This window comes from Penicillium waksmanii (genome assembly GCF_028829765.1).
Source record: "Penicillium waksmanii strain IBT 27052 chromosome Unknown utg000001l:1.0-4852451.0:1.0-4856178.0, whole genome shotgun sequence".
NCBI lineage: Eukaryota > Fungi > Ascomycota > Eurotiomycetes > Eurotiales > Aspergillaceae > Penicillium > Penicillium waksmanii.
The window spans coordinates 2132794-2152073 of record NW_026643248.1 but is presented as its reverse complement, the minus strand read 5'-3'; the positions used below and the strand labels follow the sequence as shown (position 1 = coordinate 2152073).

General features: G+C 49.5%; 8 protein-coding genes across 8 annotated transcripts; 4 read left to right on the top strand and 4 right to left on the bottom strand.

Annotated features, from left to right (window-relative positions):
* Positions 1 to 467: 467 nt before the first annotated feature.
* On the top strand, positions 468 to 1715 carry N7481_000769 (putative 1-aminocyclopropane-1-carboxylate deaminase; the record flags this gene model as incomplete). Its single annotated transcript, XM_057259988.1, has 2 exons — positions 468 to 536; positions 651 to 1715. 2 exons carry the CDS (start codon positions 468 to 470, stop codon positions 1713 to 1715), a joined length of 1134 nt encoding a protein of 377 aa, XP_057127820.1.
* A 208-nt stretch (positions 1716 to 1923) lies between these two features.
* On the bottom strand, positions 1924 to 3593 carry N7481_000768 (inositol-3-phosphate synthase INO1; the record flags this gene model as incomplete). The annotated part of the gene is made up of 2 exons (XM_057259987.1): positions 1924 to 2824; positions 2896 to 3593. The coding sequence occupies 2 exons, from the start codon at positions 3591 to 3593 to the stop codon at positions 1924 to 1926; spliced, it is 1599 nt and encodes a 532-aa protein (XP_057127819.1).
* A 1684-nt stretch (positions 3594 to 5277) lies between these two features.
* On the bottom strand, positions 5278 to 7054 carry N7481_000767 (sugar porter family MFS transporter; the record flags this gene model as incomplete). The annotated part of the gene is made up of 5 exons (XM_057259986.1): positions 5278 to 5414; positions 5494 to 5983; positions 6059 to 6574; positions 6625 to 6794; positions 6850 to 7054. 5 exons carry the CDS (start codon positions 7052 to 7054, stop codon positions 5278 to 5280), a joined length of 1518 nt encoding a protein of 505 aa, XP_057127818.1.
* A 618-nt stretch (positions 7055 to 7672) lies between these two features.
* On the top strand, positions 7673 to 8833 carry N7481_000766 (uncharacterized protein; the record flags this gene model as incomplete). The annotated part of the gene is made up of 4 exons (XM_057259985.1): positions 7673 to 8309; positions 8360 to 8523; positions 8641 to 8733; positions 8795 to 8833. The coding sequence occupies 4 exons, from the start codon at positions 7673 to 7675 to the stop codon at positions 8831 to 8833; spliced, it is 933 nt and encodes a 310-aa protein (XP_057127817.1).
* Positions 8834 to 9417: 584 nt separating this feature from the next.
* N7481_000765 (sugar transporter) lies at positions 9418 to 11011 on the top strand (the record flags this gene model as incomplete). The annotated part of the gene is made up of 2 exons (XM_057259984.1): positions 9418 to 10306; positions 10368 to 11011. The coding sequence occupies 2 exons, from the start codon at positions 9418 to 9420 to the stop codon at positions 11009 to 11011; spliced, it is 1533 nt and encodes a 510-aa protein (XP_057127816.1).
* Positions 11012 to 11534: 523 nt separating this feature from the next.
* Positions 11535 to 12596, top strand: N7481_000764 (zinc-binding alcohol dehydrogenase family protein; the record flags this gene model as incomplete). The annotated part of the gene is made up of 1 exon (XM_057259983.1): positions 11535 to 12596. One exon carries the CDS (start codon positions 11535 to 11537, stop codon positions 12594 to 12596), a length of 1062 nt encoding a protein of 353 aa, XP_057127815.1.
* A 352-nt stretch (positions 12597 to 12948) lies between these two features.
* N7481_000763 (glycosyltransferase family 32 protein) lies at positions 12949 to 14184 on the bottom strand (the record flags this gene model as incomplete). Its single annotated transcript, XM_057259982.1, has 5 exons — positions 12949 to 13230; positions 13285 to 13644; positions 13699 to 13854; positions 13905 to 13978; positions 14064 to 14184. 5 exons carry the CDS (start codon positions 14182 to 14184, stop codon positions 12949 to 12951), a joined length of 993 nt encoding a protein of 330 aa, XP_057127814.1.
* Positions 14185 to 15374: 1190 nt separating this feature from the next.
* On the bottom strand, positions 15375 to 17203 carry N7481_000762 (Ytp1 family protein; the record flags this gene model as incomplete). Its single annotated transcript, XM_057259981.1, has 4 exons — positions 15375 to 15542; positions 15593 to 16009; positions 16066 to 16880; positions 16936 to 17203. 4 exons carry the CDS (start codon positions 17201 to 17203, stop codon positions 15375 to 15377), a joined length of 1668 nt encoding a protein of 555 aa, XP_057127813.1.
* Between the last annotated feature and the right edge of the window lie 2077 nt (positions 17204 to 19280).

The window sequence follows — 19280 nt, the reverse complement described above, 5'->3', positions numbered from 1 at the left end:
TTTAGTGTTGTGTTGTGCAAACGTATAATTAGTAGGTATTATATCATTTAGTCGCGAGGATCGGGGGCCCAAGCCATCTTTGTAGGTTGGCAAGGTTCTTCCAAGGTACTCACCCCGCAGCACCTTGTGGGTGTATGGTGTTGAGCAGATCTAAGGCTACGATGCTGGACTATACTCGATAAGCGAGCCCTGTGTCACGAATCCTAAAACCAAAACTCCATATCTATGGAACTGTTCATATCTGTCTGTTCCTGAAGAGCTTAAGACCCCCTGCTCGGGGACCCACCACATCAGCCACCAGATAGTTAGCACGTTATCTCGACCATCATGCCACAAACCTTAGGGTACCCCAATGCAGCGGACACTATCTCGACGACTCCACCGTCTCCGCAGGGAGAAGACCGACTTCGGGGCCATTCCGGAGCATGTAGTATGTTCTCCAAAGATAGCCCGACACCTAACTCAATATGGATATCATTAAGGCGTATGGCTTTCTCCCCTACCAGAGTGATGATACACCCCCTCCTGAACCGCGGGTATAAAGAGCGCAGAGATGGGACGATAGAGAGACCAAAATATAGAAATTGTTATTGCCATTGACATCTCAAACCCCTCTATATTCGTCATGTCCAACTCGAACCTAAACCAAGACCTCCCCCCTCCCAGCCCCCTTCTCCTCAATTCCACGCACCCCCCTTCTCCTCGGCCCCTCGCCGATACACCTCCTCCCCCGCATAACCGCCGATCTCGCCTCAACCACCCCACACGCCAAAGTAAACATCTACGCCAAGCGCGACGACCTCAACTCCGCATTCGCCTATGGCGGCAACAAGACCCGCAAGCTAGAATATCTACTCGCCGACGCCCTGGCCCAGAACTGCGACACGCTCGTCTCAATCGGCGGCGTCCAGTCCAACCACACGCGCCAGGTCGCAGCAGTCGCAGCCCGATCCGGTCTAAAAGCCAAACTGGTCCAGGAACATTGGGTCGATTGGGTAGACAAGGGCTATGACTCTGTCGGCAATATCCAATTATCCCGATTAATGGGCGCAGATGTCCGTCTCGATCCGTCGGGATTTGGCATCGAGCATAAGAATACCGCCGCCGCTGTCGTGGAGGAGTGTAAGGCTAATGGTGATCGGCCTTACTACATCCCGGCTGGTGCATCGGACCACCCGCTTGGTGGATTGGGATTTGCGCGGTGGGCGTTCGAAGTACGACAGCAGGAGCAGGAGCAGGGTATATTTTTTGATACTGTTCTCGTCTGTGCGGTGACGGGGTCGACTTTTGCCGGCATGATTGCTGGATTTAAGTTGCTTGAACGGTTGTATCCGGATGATCCCAAGCGGAAGGTTATTGGGATTGATGCTTCGGCGACGGTGGAAGCGACGCGGGTTCAGGTGTTGCGTATTGCGCGGAATACGGCTGCTAAGATTGGGCTTAAGGAGGAGGATATTACGGACGAGGATGTTATTCTCGATGACAGGTATCATGCTGGTATTTATGGGATTCCGGATCAGCAGACTTGGGATGCTATTGAGTATGCGGCTAAAATGGAGGCGTTTATTACTGACCCCGTTTATGAAGGGAAGAGCTTTGCGGGGATGGTTGATATGATTAAGAAGGGTGAGATCAAGGGTGGAAATATTTTGTATGCGCATCTTGGTGGACAGCTTGCTTTGAATGCGTATTCGGAGCTGGGTGCCACCAAATAGACAGTTTGTTACTACTAGTACTCGTACGATTGTTATAGCAGAATTATGAAGATACTTTTCTACTTTGGAAGGTTTCCTTGAGTAGGATATGAATATCGAACGCATTGATTAATGAGTGACAACTAGTTGGTAGTTCGGGACAAAAATAACCGAGAGTAGCTCAACAGAGCTAGGTAGACACTATCATCGTTCAAGATGAATGGTGTGCTTACAGCAGCTTGTGCTCGAGAGTCATCTCCGACTCGGGCTGGAGACCAACGCAAGCGCGGAAGATGTTGATCAGAGCGGAACGCTGCTTACCCAGAGCGTTGACTACGGGGGTACCCGGGGGAGTCAGGGGGGCCTTGAGCATGTAGCTGAGCACGCTCAGCACGCTGTGGAAGCCCTTGTACTCGGCACCCTCGGTGTCCTCCTTCCAGCTAACACGAGTCATCATCTCGGCGAGCACGACCAGATCGATGATCAGGGGAGATGCCAGGAGAGAGTCCTCGCAGATGTTGAACAGACTGATGGTCTGATGGCCACCCATGAAGATCTCAGCGTAGTACTCGTCCAGAGCACGCTTGTTGTCACCAACGGCCGGCATGTACTTGATGACGACGGTGTGGTCAGGGTGCTCGTCCTTCTCGTAAAGGATGCTGTTGGCAGCAACCATGTCGTCAACGACGTTGGACTTGGAGATCTCCTTGGAGCGGAACTGCTTCTGCGAGCTCAGGTTCTTGCCGTCGTTGTTGCCCAGGTGGTTGTAGCTGGCAATGGAGGTGACCTTGATACCAGCGTTGATCAGGAAGTCAACCAGAGCAGACTTCATCTTGGTCTGACCGGACTTGAAGTCATCACCGCCGATGAAAGCATTGCGCTGCTCAGCCAACTGGAGAGCACCGGGAACGAAGGTGTTCTGGGGAGATCCGTTGATGAAGGGAACATTGTCCAGGATGGAAGCCACTGCGAAGACGGTGGAGGGAGACACCTCGGCGTGACCGCTCTTGATCGAGTTGAGAAGGTTCTCAGCGGTGTCGTTGACGCCGGGAACGACGTCGGCGTACCGCTCAGTGTTGGCAGTCCACATGACGATCACCTTGTCCAGACCGTTTTGAGCCTTGAAATCACTTTATGAAGAGTTAGTATCCAAGATCCATGTGCTTCTGCTTCTGATAATTGAGTATTGGCTTTCACTTACCGGATATCCTTCTGGATCTTCTCGACGTGTTCCCAGCAGGCCTTGCTACCCTCAAGGACATTGTCGGCACGACCTTCCTGGTTGGCGGCAATGAAATCAGGGTAGTAGATACTGGGCAGGGGCTTCATCTCAGCCATCTCCTTGCGAACCAGAGACTTGAGAGTGGGCTCGAGAACCTGGGCACGGTCCATAGAGGCTGCCAGGTCCATCCCGCTGATGTCCCAACCACCAATGGCCAGATCGTTGGGGTGAGCCATCGGAAGCATGTCACGGAAGGGGATGTTGATCTCCTCGGCGGTCTTGGCATCCGTGCCCAACTTGACAGTGGAGCTCATGACAATCGAACCGTAGTAGTTGGCCTTTTGCTGACCTTCCCGGGTGTCCCAGGTGAGGTTGCGGCGGTTGGCGAGGATACCGGCAGTGACAGTGGAACCATTGTTTCCACCCCAGCCGACGAGCATCATACCAACCTTGCCGACCTTGCGGTCGACCTTGAAGTGGTAGTTGGAAGCCTTGGGGGTAGCAACCAGTTTGTTGTCCGCAGTGCGGGTGACTTCGGTAGTTTGATAGGCATAGCGACTCTTGATCTCGTCGGCGGTATACTCCACATTGGGAGACTGGACGGTGAAGAGAGGCGAGGATTCTTGGCGAACCGACCCGTTTAGGGCGTTGGCGTCCGAGCTAGCGTGAGGAGCCATAGCGGAGGCGAGGAATTGAAAATGTAGCTAGTAGCTGGACGTTTACAGAATGTGTAATGCGTTATCCGGCGCTCCTCCACGGCTGGAAGTGCGTCGGCCGTTAAACGGGTGGTGCCGCCTGGAAAGGAATACGTTAGCCATGGGGTCTCGGGGAAGACTAGGAGAAGGACAAGGACAAGGAAACTCACGAGTTAAGATGTGTGGAGAAAATGGTGACGGTTGTAAGTGATCACGTCCCAAGAGAGTGATCGAACCTGCTGACAAGGCTTAATTACGAACCGAAGGTTGAAGTGATACTGAGCAATGTTGGTAACTGAAGAAAAGGAAAGGAGAGGAAGGAGTAATGGGGGGTTGCTTTAAATAAAAAGAAAGACACGTGAGCTCCGCCTGGCTCTGGGGGTTCCCAGTAGATTCTCCCCTCTTCCCTCTCCTCTCTTGCTTTCCCCCTTTTTTTATTATCTTTTACTCTTTAGGCTATAGGGTTAGACGATCAATTCCATGATTGACTTCCGCCAATCACCTCTTCGCTTGTGATCATAATTTGGATTATTTTCGAGGTCCTCCGGGCGACGGACATCCGGTGCCTATTCGCACCTCTGCATAGGAGATCCATTCGCCCATCGTTCCGGTGTGGATCATTTTAGTCGGGGGACAAACGACTGCCGACTGTGGTGCCTGTCGAAGTGGACCAATCATTGGTTGAGGCCTGCCAGAATGGCCCATTCCATTCCCCATGGAGTCGATGGATCCTCTCCGCTTCCGGTGGTGGTGCCTGGCTCAGTCTACTACCCTAGTTTCCCCGATCTCCCACTGGAGTTGACGGCCTGGCCATTGATACTGCAATTGTCATCTCTCATGTCCAATGGCGCAGGATAACCTCCCTTGACCCTTATACAGCCACAGAGGGAAAAAAACCTAACCCGAACAAATCGGCTTCTACCCCCAGGATTATAATGTCTGTGTGTGCCCCTCGGTGAACCGTGCCCGATAGCGGGGCAATCGGCGGTCTGCACCCCTGACATGTGGACCGAGCACGCACGAGTGCACGCACTACACAGCGCACACCGCTACAGTCGCCAAAAGGCTGGGCAAGGGAATCACAAGAGACAACAGTGTTGAGTTGTATATCGTGATCGGTAGGATGATCCGCGCATAGGGCTGGTTATTGTCACACTTGCAAGGGGAGAGAGAATGAAAGAGGGAGGATAGAGAGATAGAGAGAAAAAAAAAGATTTGAAATTTTCAAAAATTCAAAATCAAAATTTGCAAGCCACTGTTGATTCCGCGAACCGATGGACTAATTAGGTCAACTAATTATTCCTTGGCTATTCTGGTGTTCGGGTCAACCCTCGGCATGTCAAGTTCGCACCGGTACTCCGGCTTATTTACGATATGTACTTGATTTCTCATTCATAATGCAGAGCTCTACAGTCCCCATTGATCTTCCTGCCTCTATCTACTTTTTCATCCAACTCCACGACATCAAGATCGCTCTGCAGCTTCACCCCGCCGCCCCACCACCCAACGATCTACGCTCCACCCCCACCAACTGCTGGCGAATTCGCGATAGCAACATGAGCAAGCAGTGAGCAAATTCAAGTTCTAGTTTGGTATAAACATATGGTGAGGTCGAAACCGTGGAAGTTTAATTGCGGTCCAGTAGACTCATCATTCTCCATACTATTCACAAGTTAGACGTAGATGCATGTGTATCCTCTATATGCTCTTCAGTCGCTAATTTAACACCACTACGCTCCGCCAGACTACTTTCGATGCCGAAGAGGCGCGACATTTCCTCCAGGGTTCGTCCACGAGTTTCCACTGTTGTAGTCACACGTTAGCCTCGTTAGCTTCATTTGCTTCTTCACTCGGGACGTTGCCATATTGACACCACACGAACCTAGACAGTATCGAACAAAGAAGAATGCAACCACACAGATCCCAGTGTAAATGATATATAAGCCCCAGCCAATCGCATCAGCAATTGGAGGACTCGCTTGAGCAACGATATAACAGGCTGCCCATAGTGACGCCGTCGTGAGAGCATTACCCTTGGCTCGCATCGAAACGGGGAAAATTTCAGCCGCGTAGGTCCATGACCCAACACCCCAACTGATATTGAAGAAAACGTAGAACAGGTACGGGAATATGATGATCGTGTAGTTGGCACTGTCACCCGGGTTGTGCTCGGCGTGCCACTGCAACACAGTGATCCCGATCATAGCTCCCATCATGCCTACGGTTCCGATTTGAAGCCAGGTCTTTCGACCCAGCCGATCAAAGTAGAAGATCGGTACCCAGGAGAAAACAAAAAGAACAACTCCAACGCCGCCGGTAGCAAGATTGGCTGTCCGTGGGTTTGTAATACCGCCACGCTCGAAGAGAGATGGCTAAATCGGCATTAGTTATGATTCCGAGCTTTGACCAGAGCGGAGCTTTCATTGAATATCCAGAGGCTTACTTACCGTATAGTAAAGGATTGAATTGGTGCCCGTGATTTGCTGCAGGAATTGCACGCCCATTCCCAGAAGAGTTACGCGTAGCACCGGCATCTTAAACATGTCGCCCCACGAGGCTTCACTTACCGTGTGCTCAAACTCAATAGAGCCCATGATCTCCTGCATCTCGATTTCTGCAGCTTCGGTCCCATGTAAACGGATTAGGACTTCCCGTGCACATTCATGACGATCCTGGCTGGCTAGCCAACGTGGACTGGGTGGTACCCAGTACCAGCAGCCAATGGCCAGGACCAACGCGGGCAGAATTTGAATGGCGAGAGGGATGCGCCACCAGTCATCCATCTCTAGAAAATTGAAACCATAATTCAACCAGAAAGCAACCAGTTCGCCGAAGCAAAGGATCATCTGCTCGATGGCGACAATGCGACCTCGGATTGCTGGGGGTGACAGTTCAGCAACATAAAGAGGTACGCCCCCAGCGCATGCCCCGACACCAAACCCTAGTATCACACGACCAATTGTCTTCGAGCTCGTTAGTGAAGCATTGATATCTTGCATGGTTGAGAACATACAATTTGCGTGATCGTATAAGACGCTGCTTGGATAATGGCACCCACTATAAAGACCATACAGGCAATCGACAGTGTACGTTCGCGACCAAGTGGATCGGCCAAATATCCCAAAGACATTGCACCGATGAAACATCCGACATCGTAGAGAGACACGACAGTCCCTGTGACCCCTGCTTTAAATCAGCACCACTGACAACACTCCTCATTGTAGGAGAATCTACCTACAGGAGTTGGCGGGCTGCATCAAGTCAATCCATCGTTGGTCTGCAACGATCACACCCATGACCCCCTGGTCATATCCAAAGAGGAAAGCGCCAAGGGAGACAAAGACCGTGACAGCATAGAGATAGTATGTGCTCCCTGGCCGTGGCTGTGACGGATCAATGTCTGAGGGTGGTCGAATGAGTTTGGTTTGCTTGAGAGAGAACATGGCGGCTGGAGGTTGGACCGAATCGCCCAAGAGCTGGTACCTGGGTGACATGTTATATAGCTTGTCGATGAAGCGACTGAGTCCAGAGCCGAGGCCGTTCCGACTCGTGTGGGGGATATTCCTGGGGAAATCCATCCCCGGATTCCAGCTCGGTGCCACTCCGAGTCTCAATATCAAAGAGGGGATGGGGGAGGAACTAAGACGGCGGGAGGAATTGCCCGTCACACATCAAATCTGGGGTGACTCTGACCCTTGCGGGCGATCCTTGCCTTGAAAAGGTTGAAAAAGGGAAGAATCACCCGCAGGCGCGTCGGCCCGTCCGTGCCTCGTTGCGCTGCGGGGGAATCTTCCTCAGTTAGAACTCGTCGGGTTCATTGCGAGACTTTTAAAGTCCGCGCATGGGCGACTTGATAAGAATTCAATGATTTTTAATCGTTTGGGTCTCCACTATGGCGGATCCCATGATTCCATAACTAATTCATCCAAGAGGACGGGGTCACTATTGGATGACAGATCTGATTCTGTATACAACGCAGTGAGTATAAATACAACAACTCTATACACTTAGATTGTACTCAAAATCACGACCAATCAATTAGTCTCTTCACTGACCGAGATATGCAGCTGTCGCTCGAATGCCAACCAGGATTGCTGGCCGTCAACGATGGCGCACTGCAGCCCGAGAATGTTCAGCTCCTCCACTCCTCGCGACCCGATGAGCCTTTTGAAGAGCTACGCCAACGCTATGAGAAAGATGGCTATCTCTTCCTCAAAGGTCTGATTCCGCGGGAAGATGTCTTAAAGGCGCGAAGTGAATACTTCGCCATGATGCAGCCAACAGGGGTTCTGAAAGAGGGTACCCAACCGGTCCAAGGCATCTTCAATCCTCTCAAATCATGTGAGGAATTCCCAGGTATCGGTGCTGGGGCTGCCGGAAAAAACGGTCGGCCAGGAGGTTCGAAAGCCGCACAGTTCGTCGATATAGCTATCGATGCTCACTACCGAGACTGGTATGCGGAGGACTTTTGTCGTCACCCAGCCTTGATCAGCTTTATTGCTCGATTCACCGGGTGGGACTCGAATACGCTGGGTTTGCGACGGTCGCTTCTGCGAAACAACATTCCCGGAACCAAACCTATTGGAGTCCACTATGATCAAATCTTCTTGCGCCATGGCGAGCCGACGAGTGTGACCGCGTGGGTGCCGATCGGGGATATCAAATTAACTGGTGGCGGCCTCATCTATCTACAAAACAGTCTGTACCTCCCGTGTCAACCACAATCAACTCCAGCTGACAATTTCCAGGTGAACCCCTTGGTCAGCACATTGAAGAGGATTTTACCAGCAAGGCAAAGGCCTCCGGCCTCACGGGTGAAGAAGCCAAGGACGCATTCAACACAAACATGATGACCACTGGCTTGCTGTCAGAAAACCCCCCTCGCCTTTGCACAGGAACATCAACGGGCTTGGTTAGTGGCCGATTATGAGGCCGGGGATATCGTTCTGCATAAGCCACATACTGTATGATAGACTTGACACCCCTTTGCACGGCCCGGAACCTGGTATGCTAATTGTCTCGCGTTCAGATCCACGCTTCCACCATCAATAATGATCCCGATCGAGTCATTCGCCTAGCTACTGACTTGAGATTTGTTGACTCGTCGAAGCCATTTGACACGGTAGGTGGCCTCCTGTCTTTTGTTTATGTGCATTGAGCATCGCACTAATATTTTCTACCAGCGATGGAACAAGTTCTACGAGGTCGGGGACGGTGTATAATGTGAATGCAACGTCGTCGGAGTGTTTCTGATCCAACAATTCAGATCGGATTTTGCACCGCCACCCCATAACCCCGTAGGCTTCAGCCCATAGTTCATGATTTCATTTCTGGAATTGCGGAGGCGGTCCGGGTAATGTGCGGGCCTAAATTGAACAAAGTTACAAAAAGGGCGAGGTTGGGCATATTGAACGACCCATTAATGCAGCCCCTTTCTTGCCATTGATGGACCAGCCCAAGATTGCGAGGCCGGCAATCATCGAGGGATTTGCCTTTAGCTTGGAATCTTAAACTTACCCACAATCAATTCTATCACTGCATTGCATGTTATTCTCTCGATTATAACTCGGCATCGGAGTTACACGCGAAACGATAGTTCGCGTAGGGATCTGCGGGCTGGAGAGCGAGTATGACGGAATGGAATGTGGGAGCCACAGACCAGTAACAGAGGCCAGTCTTTGAAAAGAGAAGACTACCATCGTGCTAAAGCCAGAATAAAGACATTTAAAAAGGGGTTCGAGGACTGATGAGAGATCAGGCAATTTAAACCAACCAGAGTCAACCTTTTGTCCTCGATCTTCGCAAAATGGCACCATTCTTTGGTCTACGAGGAAGTCGCCTTAACCTCGCCGGGCTTTTCGGCGTGATGATGCCATCTTTCATAGCTTTGGGCTATAATCAGGCTCTGCTGGGTGGAGTCTTGACATTAAATGCATTTGAGAAACAATACCCAGAGATCAGCGTGGTTGATGCCGCACCCCAAGAGAAGGGCCGCACATCAGCCATTCAAGGCACTGTGGTAGCCCTTTATGCCATGGGTGGTCTATTCGGAGCTCTCGGCTGTATTGGTCTCGGAGACGTCTTTGGTCGTCGCCGAGTTATTATGGCTTCCGCCGTGGTCCAGCTGATCGGAGCGGTCTTGTTGACAGGCGCGTTTGCCTTCGAACAACTCATCATTTCTCGTATCATTCTCGGGCTCGGAACAGGCGGACTGATGGCCACAGCGCCTGTCTGGCTTTCGGAGATATCCTCGTCCAAAAGGCGTGGTGCTAATGTGTCCACAGCCGGGCTTTCCGCCGGTCTGGGAGCAACTATTGCTCTTTTGGTGGATTTTGGACTGTCGTTTGCGTCTGGTGGTGTCGGCTGGCGTTTCCCTGCTGCAATTCCTGTGCTGTTTTCCCTCATCATTCTGGGATTTATTTACTTCCTACCTGAATCACCGCGATGGTTGATTCGTAAGGATCGCATCGCCGAAGCTCGCGTGATCCTTACAGCGTTGGATGAGATGAGCATTGGCAATGGGAAAATCGAAGGGGAAATTAAACAAGTTAAATCTTCTCTTCAATTGGCTGGTGGGGGATCACTAGGGCAGATCCTTCACATGGGCCCCCAGCGGGTGATCCACCGGGCAGCGTTGGCTGTGATGGTGATGATGTTCATGCAGCTCACCGGGTTCAACGCCATGACATTTTACGGTGAGTTGGATAACCTCTCGTTTGCCAGGTTGATGGTCTGATTTCTCCCTTTTTCATCTAGCAACTACGATCTTTGAAACCTATCTGCATCTGGACTCAGTCAAGTCGAGGATCCTGGCAGCGGTGTATCAGCTCACTAGCCTCATCACGGGCACGATCTGCATCTTCACCATTGAAGGACTGGGTCGCCGGACCTTACTCCTTGGGAGTGCAGCAGGAAACTGCATCTGTATGGCATTAATTGCTGCACTTGGTTCCCAGCCGGAGAATCCCAAGGCGATGCACGGCGCGGTGGTCTTTGTTTTCATTTATCATATGATATTCGTTGGTGGATTTGGTGGGGTGTCATTCCTCTATGCAACCGAAATTGCTCCATTACATCTCCGAGCCACGATCAATGCGTTGGCCATTGGTACATTCTGGGCATTTTGCGTTTTGATTGTGGAAGTGACTCCGATCGCCATTGGCTTTATCCAGTGGCGCTTCTTCATCATTTTTGCCGGGTTAAATGCCTTGATCGTGGTTGTGGTATATTTTCTTTTCCCGGAAACGGGTGGGAGGAGCCTAGAAGAAGTTGATCAGATTTTTATCAAGTCTTCTAGTATTTGGGACTCGGTGTGGGTGGCGCAGCGTCTGCCGCGGTCGATGGGAGATAATGAGATGGAAGAAATGAGCCCGGAGAATCATTCGAAGACGCCTGTTTAATGAGACGGGGGCCTTCCAGAATGTGGGATCGAATTAGCCACTTTTAAAATGACTAGATGCTTGTAAACTACGGCATTAAATTGAAGGCTTTTAATGCCTAAATGCTATATAAATCTAAATATCGTTGTGACTTAGTGATTGAGATGGACTCGGAGAATGGCATAACGTGCGACAGCAAAAGATCAAATAAGGTGGTAGATAATAGGGCATCCGCTGAATATATGACAGGTCGAGTGGGGTTTTAAGTGAAATTACTACCGAACAGCATCCCACCGACTAAGGGATTATTCTTTTTTTTTTTAAAAAAAAAGACCAAGACATGAGAAGGCAAAGCCTGTCATCATCAGTCTATCATTTCATCTATTATATACATACCGTCACCTTGGTCAATATCAAACGATTTAACGATTATAAACCACAGTGGCGAGGTGTGGGGTATTTGAGGTCCCCACTCAGTGTGACGCCATGAAGAATTCTTCTCCAATTTACCTCTCCAACATCACAAAATTGAACGAAAATAAAAATGAGTATCCCCGCGTCATTCAAAGCCGCCGTGGTCCCTGAACCATTTGCGCAACACAATATCGAAAACCGATCACTTCAACCCCTTCAACCCACCCATGTGGCGATCAAGATCACCGCCACCGCCATCAACCCCGTCGACTGGAAGATTCGCGACTACAATGCCTTCATCAAGGAGTACCCGGCTGTCCTCGGATCCGATGCTGCCGGCGAAGTCGTTGCCGTAGGATCAGAGGTTACCAGCCTCAAGGTCGGCGAGCGTGTCTTCTTCCAGGGAATCATCGGCAACTACGACGCCTCAACCTTCCAGCAGTACTGCTCTATGCCCGCGGAGTTGGTTTCGAAGACCCCTTCCAATATAACCGACGACCAAGCAGCTGGTATTAGTCTCGCGACCGTGGCAGTCGTCACTGGCTTCTACGACCAGACGGGTCACGGAATCACCCCGCCTTGGGCGCCCAACGGCAGCAATGCTGGAAAGGATCAAGCGATCGCCATCATCGGCGGTTCCTCCAGCGTGGGACAGTACGCTATCCAGTTTGCGCGCCTATCCGGCTTCACGCGGATTATTACCAATGCCAGTGTGACGCACCATGGGTTTTTGAAGAGCCTGGGTGCGCACGTTGTCCTGGATCGCAAGGCGGCGACGGCGGATGAGTTCAAGGCTGCGAGTGGAGATCTGCCGCTGCGTTATGTGTTTGACGCAATTTCGGGTCCAGAAACACAGGCGCTGGGTGTTCAGATCGTCGAGGCGAGCGGGGTTGGGGAAAATGTGGTTGTGGTGCAGAGTGCTAATGAGGAGGCGAAGAAATTGGGTCTGTCTAAGACACCTCAAGTCAATATCAAGATGATTCTGGGTATTGGAAGCAGCCCAGCTCTACGGCATCTGAGTGAGCCTATGGCGCGTTACCTTGGCGGCGCGGATGGATGTGTTGCTAAGGGACTGCTTGTCCCTAACCGGGTGCGAGTCGTTGATGGTGGTATTGAGGCGGTGGAGGCAGCTTTGAAGTTGAACAAGGATGGTGTATCTGGGGAGAAGGTTATCTTCCGCCCAAATGCTTAATTGGAGAAAGAATCCGAAGGAGGTCTAGTCAAGCTTGCAGTCCCAGACAGAATGTGAATCTTTTCTTTAATACATACTAGTAGGTGCTAGTAGTTAATCAGTTACTGGAGTGGTAATAAATTGTGTAGGTACGGTTCTTCTTTTTTCCAATATTTCTATGAAAACCGATATTCCGCCAATTTAATTCGCAGATACTATACTAGTACATATTCAAGCCCTGGAGATCTCACATGACGAGACATCATGCATATAGCGCTCTGAAAAAAGACATATATGAACTGGCATTAGTCGGGCGTAGATTATGTCGAAGGCTGTATCAATACAGGAAAAAGAGAAGTAGATCGCAGATATCTTAGTCTTCGTTGCGACCGAGTTCGCACGAAACATCGGTAGCCTTGCTTTCTTCGAAGCTTACCCTCCCCACTGGCAGTAGCGTGGAAACCCCGCGACGCGCACGCTGCAGAGGCGAGAGTGATATACTGGAAAGGAAAATCCCTGAAGGGACACTGGTATAGCTGTATCGATACTGATTTCGTCGTAGTACGATTCGATAATAGGCCCAAAAGAGGCAGGAGCCGACGGCGAAAGCGAGGAGGACGCCGCAGAAAGTGAGAAGCATCCAGTGTTGGCCCATCTATGTTTGTAAGCCATGATTATTAGACGGAAAAGGGGCTCGGGATAAATTTACCCAGAAAATGAACTGTGCATCCTTGCCGTGCCAGCTGTTTCCTGTGTGGTGGGTGAAGAAACTCCAAAGGTGGTTCTTGTACTCATCCTGCATAAGAACACGGATACGGTTCGTTTCGGACGGGGGATCTTGTATATACTCTTCCCAGATAACTGATAGGAAGAGTGGCCCGGTAGAGTACATGACAGTAATATAAGGGAGAGGCCAGTCACGATCGTACTGCTGGAGCAATTCGATTACGCGCAGGAAGAAGGGGTGCTGGGGCGCAGAGCCCATTGCATCATTGGAGATCCCAGTTGGTACAGTGCGGCGTAGCCACGCTGGGTAAGCCAGCAGGGGATCCAATCGACGATTACAGCCCTAGTGCGAGTCAGGTTAAATGTATAGGGAATGATTATTGCCGGGTAAACATACGTCGTCCAAATCAATGTAAGTTCCGCCATAGTAGGCCAGAACGAAATAGCGAATCGAGTCTGCGCGCTGGATAGGGTATTTATAGCCATCAAAGGTCTCAAGGAACCAGGGATATTTGGCAGCGATAAAGTTACGCGCCTTCTCATCCGTCCACAACTACAACAGTCATTAGCACCGATTCCGGTCGGGTCAAATGGGAGTCGTACAATATACTCGTAGTCCGGGTGCAGGTCAATACAGCTTTTCTGGGCCCCAAACCAGACCTCAGGAATATTCTCGTCTTTATAGGTTTGGTGAATAATTTTAGGGATGATCTGGGGGGCGTTGGTCGATCAGGCTGGAGTTCAGAGAAGGCAACTCGGCACGGTGGATCGCGTCAGCGGCAGCATCTTCGACAAGAAGCGATAAAAGTATCCAGATGTTGCGAATCAGGAGAACGATAACAATGAGGCAGGCGAGGAGAGATATCGAAAGACCGCGCCGCATGATGATGATTGAGGGTGTTCAAATTGGGAGACGATTGCGACTAGTCAATTAAACCACAAGTTTGGATCATCAAATCGTCCCAGCAAGGTAGTATCCCGTATCTCCCAGGTTTGAAGATCTCGAGATTTGCGTAGAGGGCGATACTTCGTTTTCAGCTTCGGGATATTGGGTCGAAAAGGAGATGAATATTTTAGAGCCGTGCCTCAATTCTGACAGAGAAAATAGAAAATAGAACCTTGGAATAAATAAGGAAGAATGACTAGATGGAGAGCAAAATGGATTCCGAAGGGTAAAAAGACGCCGTATATTACGAATAGAAAAAGATAATAGAAAAAAGCAATGCTGAAATAGAAAATTTGCTTCACTGGATGCTCACTCGATGTTCAGTGAACTTTCGCTGGATGTGCGCCGGGTTTTCGCTGGATGATCGCTGGATTACCAGTAATGCGTTCCACAGCCACAGTGGTTAGCAGCCGCCCCATCCATATAAACTGCTTTTTCTCGAATTTCTTATCTTGCTGCCTATTTATTCATTAAATCACTACGCATGCTACGATACCGATAGCTTAGAACATTTTATTGAGACGGTCGCACTGGCAGTGTTCAACTGCGACTTGAATTCGCGGTTCTATCTTCATCATGCATAATGGCATGTGGACTGCACTGATAGTCGTGGTAACTATTCTATTTTCGCTATATCTTCTGAAAGAACATCTTGAAGATCTTAAGAAACTATATCATGCGCGCATATATGGGCCGGGCTAGCTGCGCCTCCATCAACCAGGTGTTTTCCGAGGTGATCAAGAAGGTCTTTTTCACTAAACCTGAATAGGGCTTCTAAATTCAAACAGTATGCTTTTCCTGGCATGATTCTATTTATTGGTTGATTACAAAGAATGTCACACTGATATGACTCTGCAGCAGGACCGGCGGCTTTCCATCTACACAGGACGTATCCTGAAATAGCTATGTCAATGTGTGTACTCAGCGAGTGTGTTTAGACTCTCGCAATCAATTAGTTCTTGGTAAATAATCAGTTCAATGATATATTATTCTATTCTGTGCCCACTTCTGCCCTTGGTTTATTTGCCTTTTTAAATTCCATTTTTTATGTACCATCCAGTCCCATACCTTCACATCCCAATGACGCCCATGTATCTTTCAATGACCTCTTCAAGCTTTCATTATCTCTAGGATAGCTGTCTGTTTTCTTCTCCCTCATGCTTCAATGCCCACGCCTTGATTGCGATATTAAGAACCACCAGCGACATAATAAATGCTGTGAAGCCCATTCCAACGGTGAAGGTAAACATGGCGTCCAACTCATAGAACTCCATGGCTTCGATCACTTGGCGGGCCTATTCACTGTTAATGAGGTGACCCTATTGAATTTCCAGTAATCACTTACACTGAGCATGAATATGAGTCCTCCGGATATAAGGCAAAATGAAGCCACGATTTCAGTGGGGGGACGTGCCGGGAGGTACGAGGTTGACGGACGCAGGAATAGCAGGACATATGTCATTCCGCGAGCAATTGCAAATCCCATGAGCATATTACCCCATTGTTTATGTACCATAGTCGAAGTCATGCTGTCCTGGTGGTGTGATCCCATCATCGTGCCTAGCAGCATGATGATAAGAGCTGGCATTGGGTTAAGGGAAATACTCTGTGAATTAGGAGGCTGCCAGGACTCGTCATAGGATTCACAAGAGAGGGGTCGTAAACGTAACAGGGTGTTGCCCAACATGTCTCGAATACGGTGGGATTCAAAGAGCATACCGACAAGACCACCACCGAAGAACATGATAGAGATAGAGACGTGCTGCATATCAGATACCGTCCACTCTTTCCCCAGCCAGCCAGGTGCTCCAAGAAGACATTGACGACGCCGTACAGCCAGATAACAAATGACTCCACAAACTCGCCTGATGGGACTTTGGCTTTCCAGCCAACAACACTTGCTGGGGGTTTCTTGTTCCAAGCCCACCCTAGATCTGCCCAAGCTCCGATAAAACGTCCAAGAGTGAGAATGCCATACCAGAAGAAGATTCCGCCTTTTATAAAGTGCGCTAGACCATTGAATATCTCGTCGCCTTTGAATATGCCACCATAAGTAACAGCCCCAGTGACAATAGCAATAAAGCCAAATGGAAGAATGATGCGATCGACCACATCATATAGGTTATTGGAAAAGCGTAGGACACTGTCTGAAGCTATTCCAGACATGCGTTTTATGAGGAATCGATCGACAACAGAAATGCTAAGCCAGTGACATAGCGAATGAAGCTTTTCGGGGTTTTCGAAGCCGTCATACTCGGCTTGCGACTCGGAGTCTGACCGTGAAGGGCTGCGAATCGACGAACTTGATTCAACTCCCTGGCTACTTTCGCCGGACGAGTGGTATTGTTGTCCATCTGTAGCGACTGGGAGAAACGCAAAGCCATTAAAAGATCTCCATTGCGACTGCTTGGACTCGCCACGACAATTGTACACAAATATCAAGGCCAGGACAACCTGTGCAGTCATAACACATGACACAATCCAGCCGATCTTGTGGTGGGCGTTATATTCATACAAATCGGGGGTCTGACTGTTATAGACGATTCCGAAAAGTAGACCGAGGGCATTGATAACTAGGAATAGGAAATGCAACGGCAGCGCAAGGCGCGAACGGCCAGTACTAAGTAGAACGGCTGCCGTGGAATTAGTCGAGATTTCAAAACTTGACAGAACTAGAGTTTAGCGCACCTGAAGGAAGAATAAAGCACCATCCTATGATCATCAGCACAATATGCGCCAGGATAGGGCTCGAGTACCCGCCATAGGAAAAGTAGCTCGTAGGACCTGGGTCTTGGCCATTGCGTGAGACGGGAGCTGTTGGGGTTGCGATAATGGAACTTGCGTGCATATCCATATTCATTGTCGTGTCGATGTCCGTTGATCCATCGTTATCATGAGCCATCGCAAGAGACACGAAGAGAAGCGTTTCGTAGGCAGCTCGTGTTAACATCTTCATTTAGTTGAGCAAATGATCGCAAAGCGCGTGGGAAGCAATCAGAGGAGTTATCGGCTTGTAAGAGGACGAAATGGGGTGAGAAGCTCAATCAGCGCAAAATACTATCGAAGGTTCTCGGGGTCGAAATTGAATTGTGTCCAGGTGACAGAAGAAACCGGATATACTAGTATATACTAGTATATATAACTTGAAGTAAGTATGCCCGTGGGTGTTGTACTATACTAGTACCTACCTCGGTAGGTAAGAGGATCTGCTCGGCTCGGCGGGCAGAATCCAGTAAATTGTAAACTCAAGGAGAAAGCGCCAGACTTCAAGTATGCCATAGATTATTCTGTATAAAAAAAAGAAAACAAAATGAGCACAAAAGTCTCACCAGCGCCGATTTTCAATGCTTCGGAGACGAGATAAGGCGAAATGCGGCGCTTTTCTTCAGCCCCACCCACATCCAATTTCATCATGCTATAGGCAACAGTCTTTGTTATGAGCGGTTTCTAAGAAGCGCCCAGCAATAATCCAGCGAAGATCTGTAATTTTTCAACAGCTATCGACAACCAGACTTTACAAGATGATTCTTGGCACCAGCTATACTATACTGGCACTATGTAGCCAAGACAAGGCGGGTGGGGGGCCTGATTCGAACGACGAATAAGAAGTGGCAGCGATATCACGCTACATCCGGCGAAACTCGCCGGATACGATGCTGATCGGCCCACAACCACATCGTGTCAAGGAGCAAGAAGTAGGCATCCATGTTGTTATCAATGTTTCAATGAACATTCACTCGCCGGATGACGGACTGATCGAGTCTTTTTTTCGTGGCTTAGCAACGAGTTGATCTTGGACATTCATTATTGGTTATCGGAATGGAGAATATCCAATCCGCACCGGCTCGATCGCATGGAAATTCGGCCTCTCGCATCAAGCCGCGCCGGGCCGGAGTGCCTTGTGTGCGATGTCGCCAGATGAAGGTGAAATTCTGTTTCCTCACTGGCCCTTCATCCTGGGAACAGGGGCCGTAGATTGAAAGTTAACCATGCCTTCAGGTAAAATGTAATGCCAGTCAAAGATTCCCTGCATCTTGCTCGGCTTGTGCAAAAGCGGATGAGCGGTGCTCTGTTGATCCTACATTTAAAAGGACACACAAAAGGAGGTAAAACCCACCCAGTCGCCCTCCTTCTATGCCGAATATTCACTCCAATCGAACATAGTCTAAAACCCCGCCATGGATATACCGGAGATGAGCCTGCATACGGGACACCCCAATCCGAGGGATCAGGTACTAGGCCGACTGATTTGCCCCCGAGACCAGAAGCACCTTTACCTGGTTTGGATGCTTCCCTTGCAAGTATAATTGCCGAGTTGCGCGTTGGCAAGAAAAGATCTGCTCGGTTTAGTCATGAAGCTACCGGCGTTCACCTCACATCCAGTGTTGTGGCAGAACTATTAGAAGAGTAGGACCCATCGTTGCTGTTTTCTTTTTCTTCTATTTGCTCACAATCTATTAGGTACTATTCCAATATACACCCAAGGTTTCCGCTATTACTTGACCCTGTGGCCATAATGGATAGCTACGAGAAATCACCGTTGTTGTTCTGGGTCGTATTGGCCATTGCAAGCAAAGACTCCGAGAAGTATGCATCTGATTACAGTCGGTTGCAAATTCTTTCAAGGCAATTGATAGCAGACATCATTCTCATTGGTACTAAATCCATCTATCTTGTTCAAGCTTTACTTCTACTTTGTGTTTGGTCCTTTCCCCATGAAGACATGAACAGGGAGCCGTTCTCAATGTACTCTGCAGTCGCAATTTCGATGGCACGGTCTCTTGGCTTGCATCGTCCACAATATCCGTACATTTTATTTGCTGCAAAGGCATCGGAGATCGGAACCGTGGAAACTCGGAGGATAACCTGGTTATCTTGTTTCATCGTGGATCAATGGTAATATTGCCCCTGGGCCTGTCTTGAAGCCCGCTGATTACTTTATAGGCATACCGCGAGATTCGGAGTGCCAGGTTCCATCAGAACCGACCACTCAATTCTTCATGCTGTGAATGTCCCCATGCCTGGGATATCGA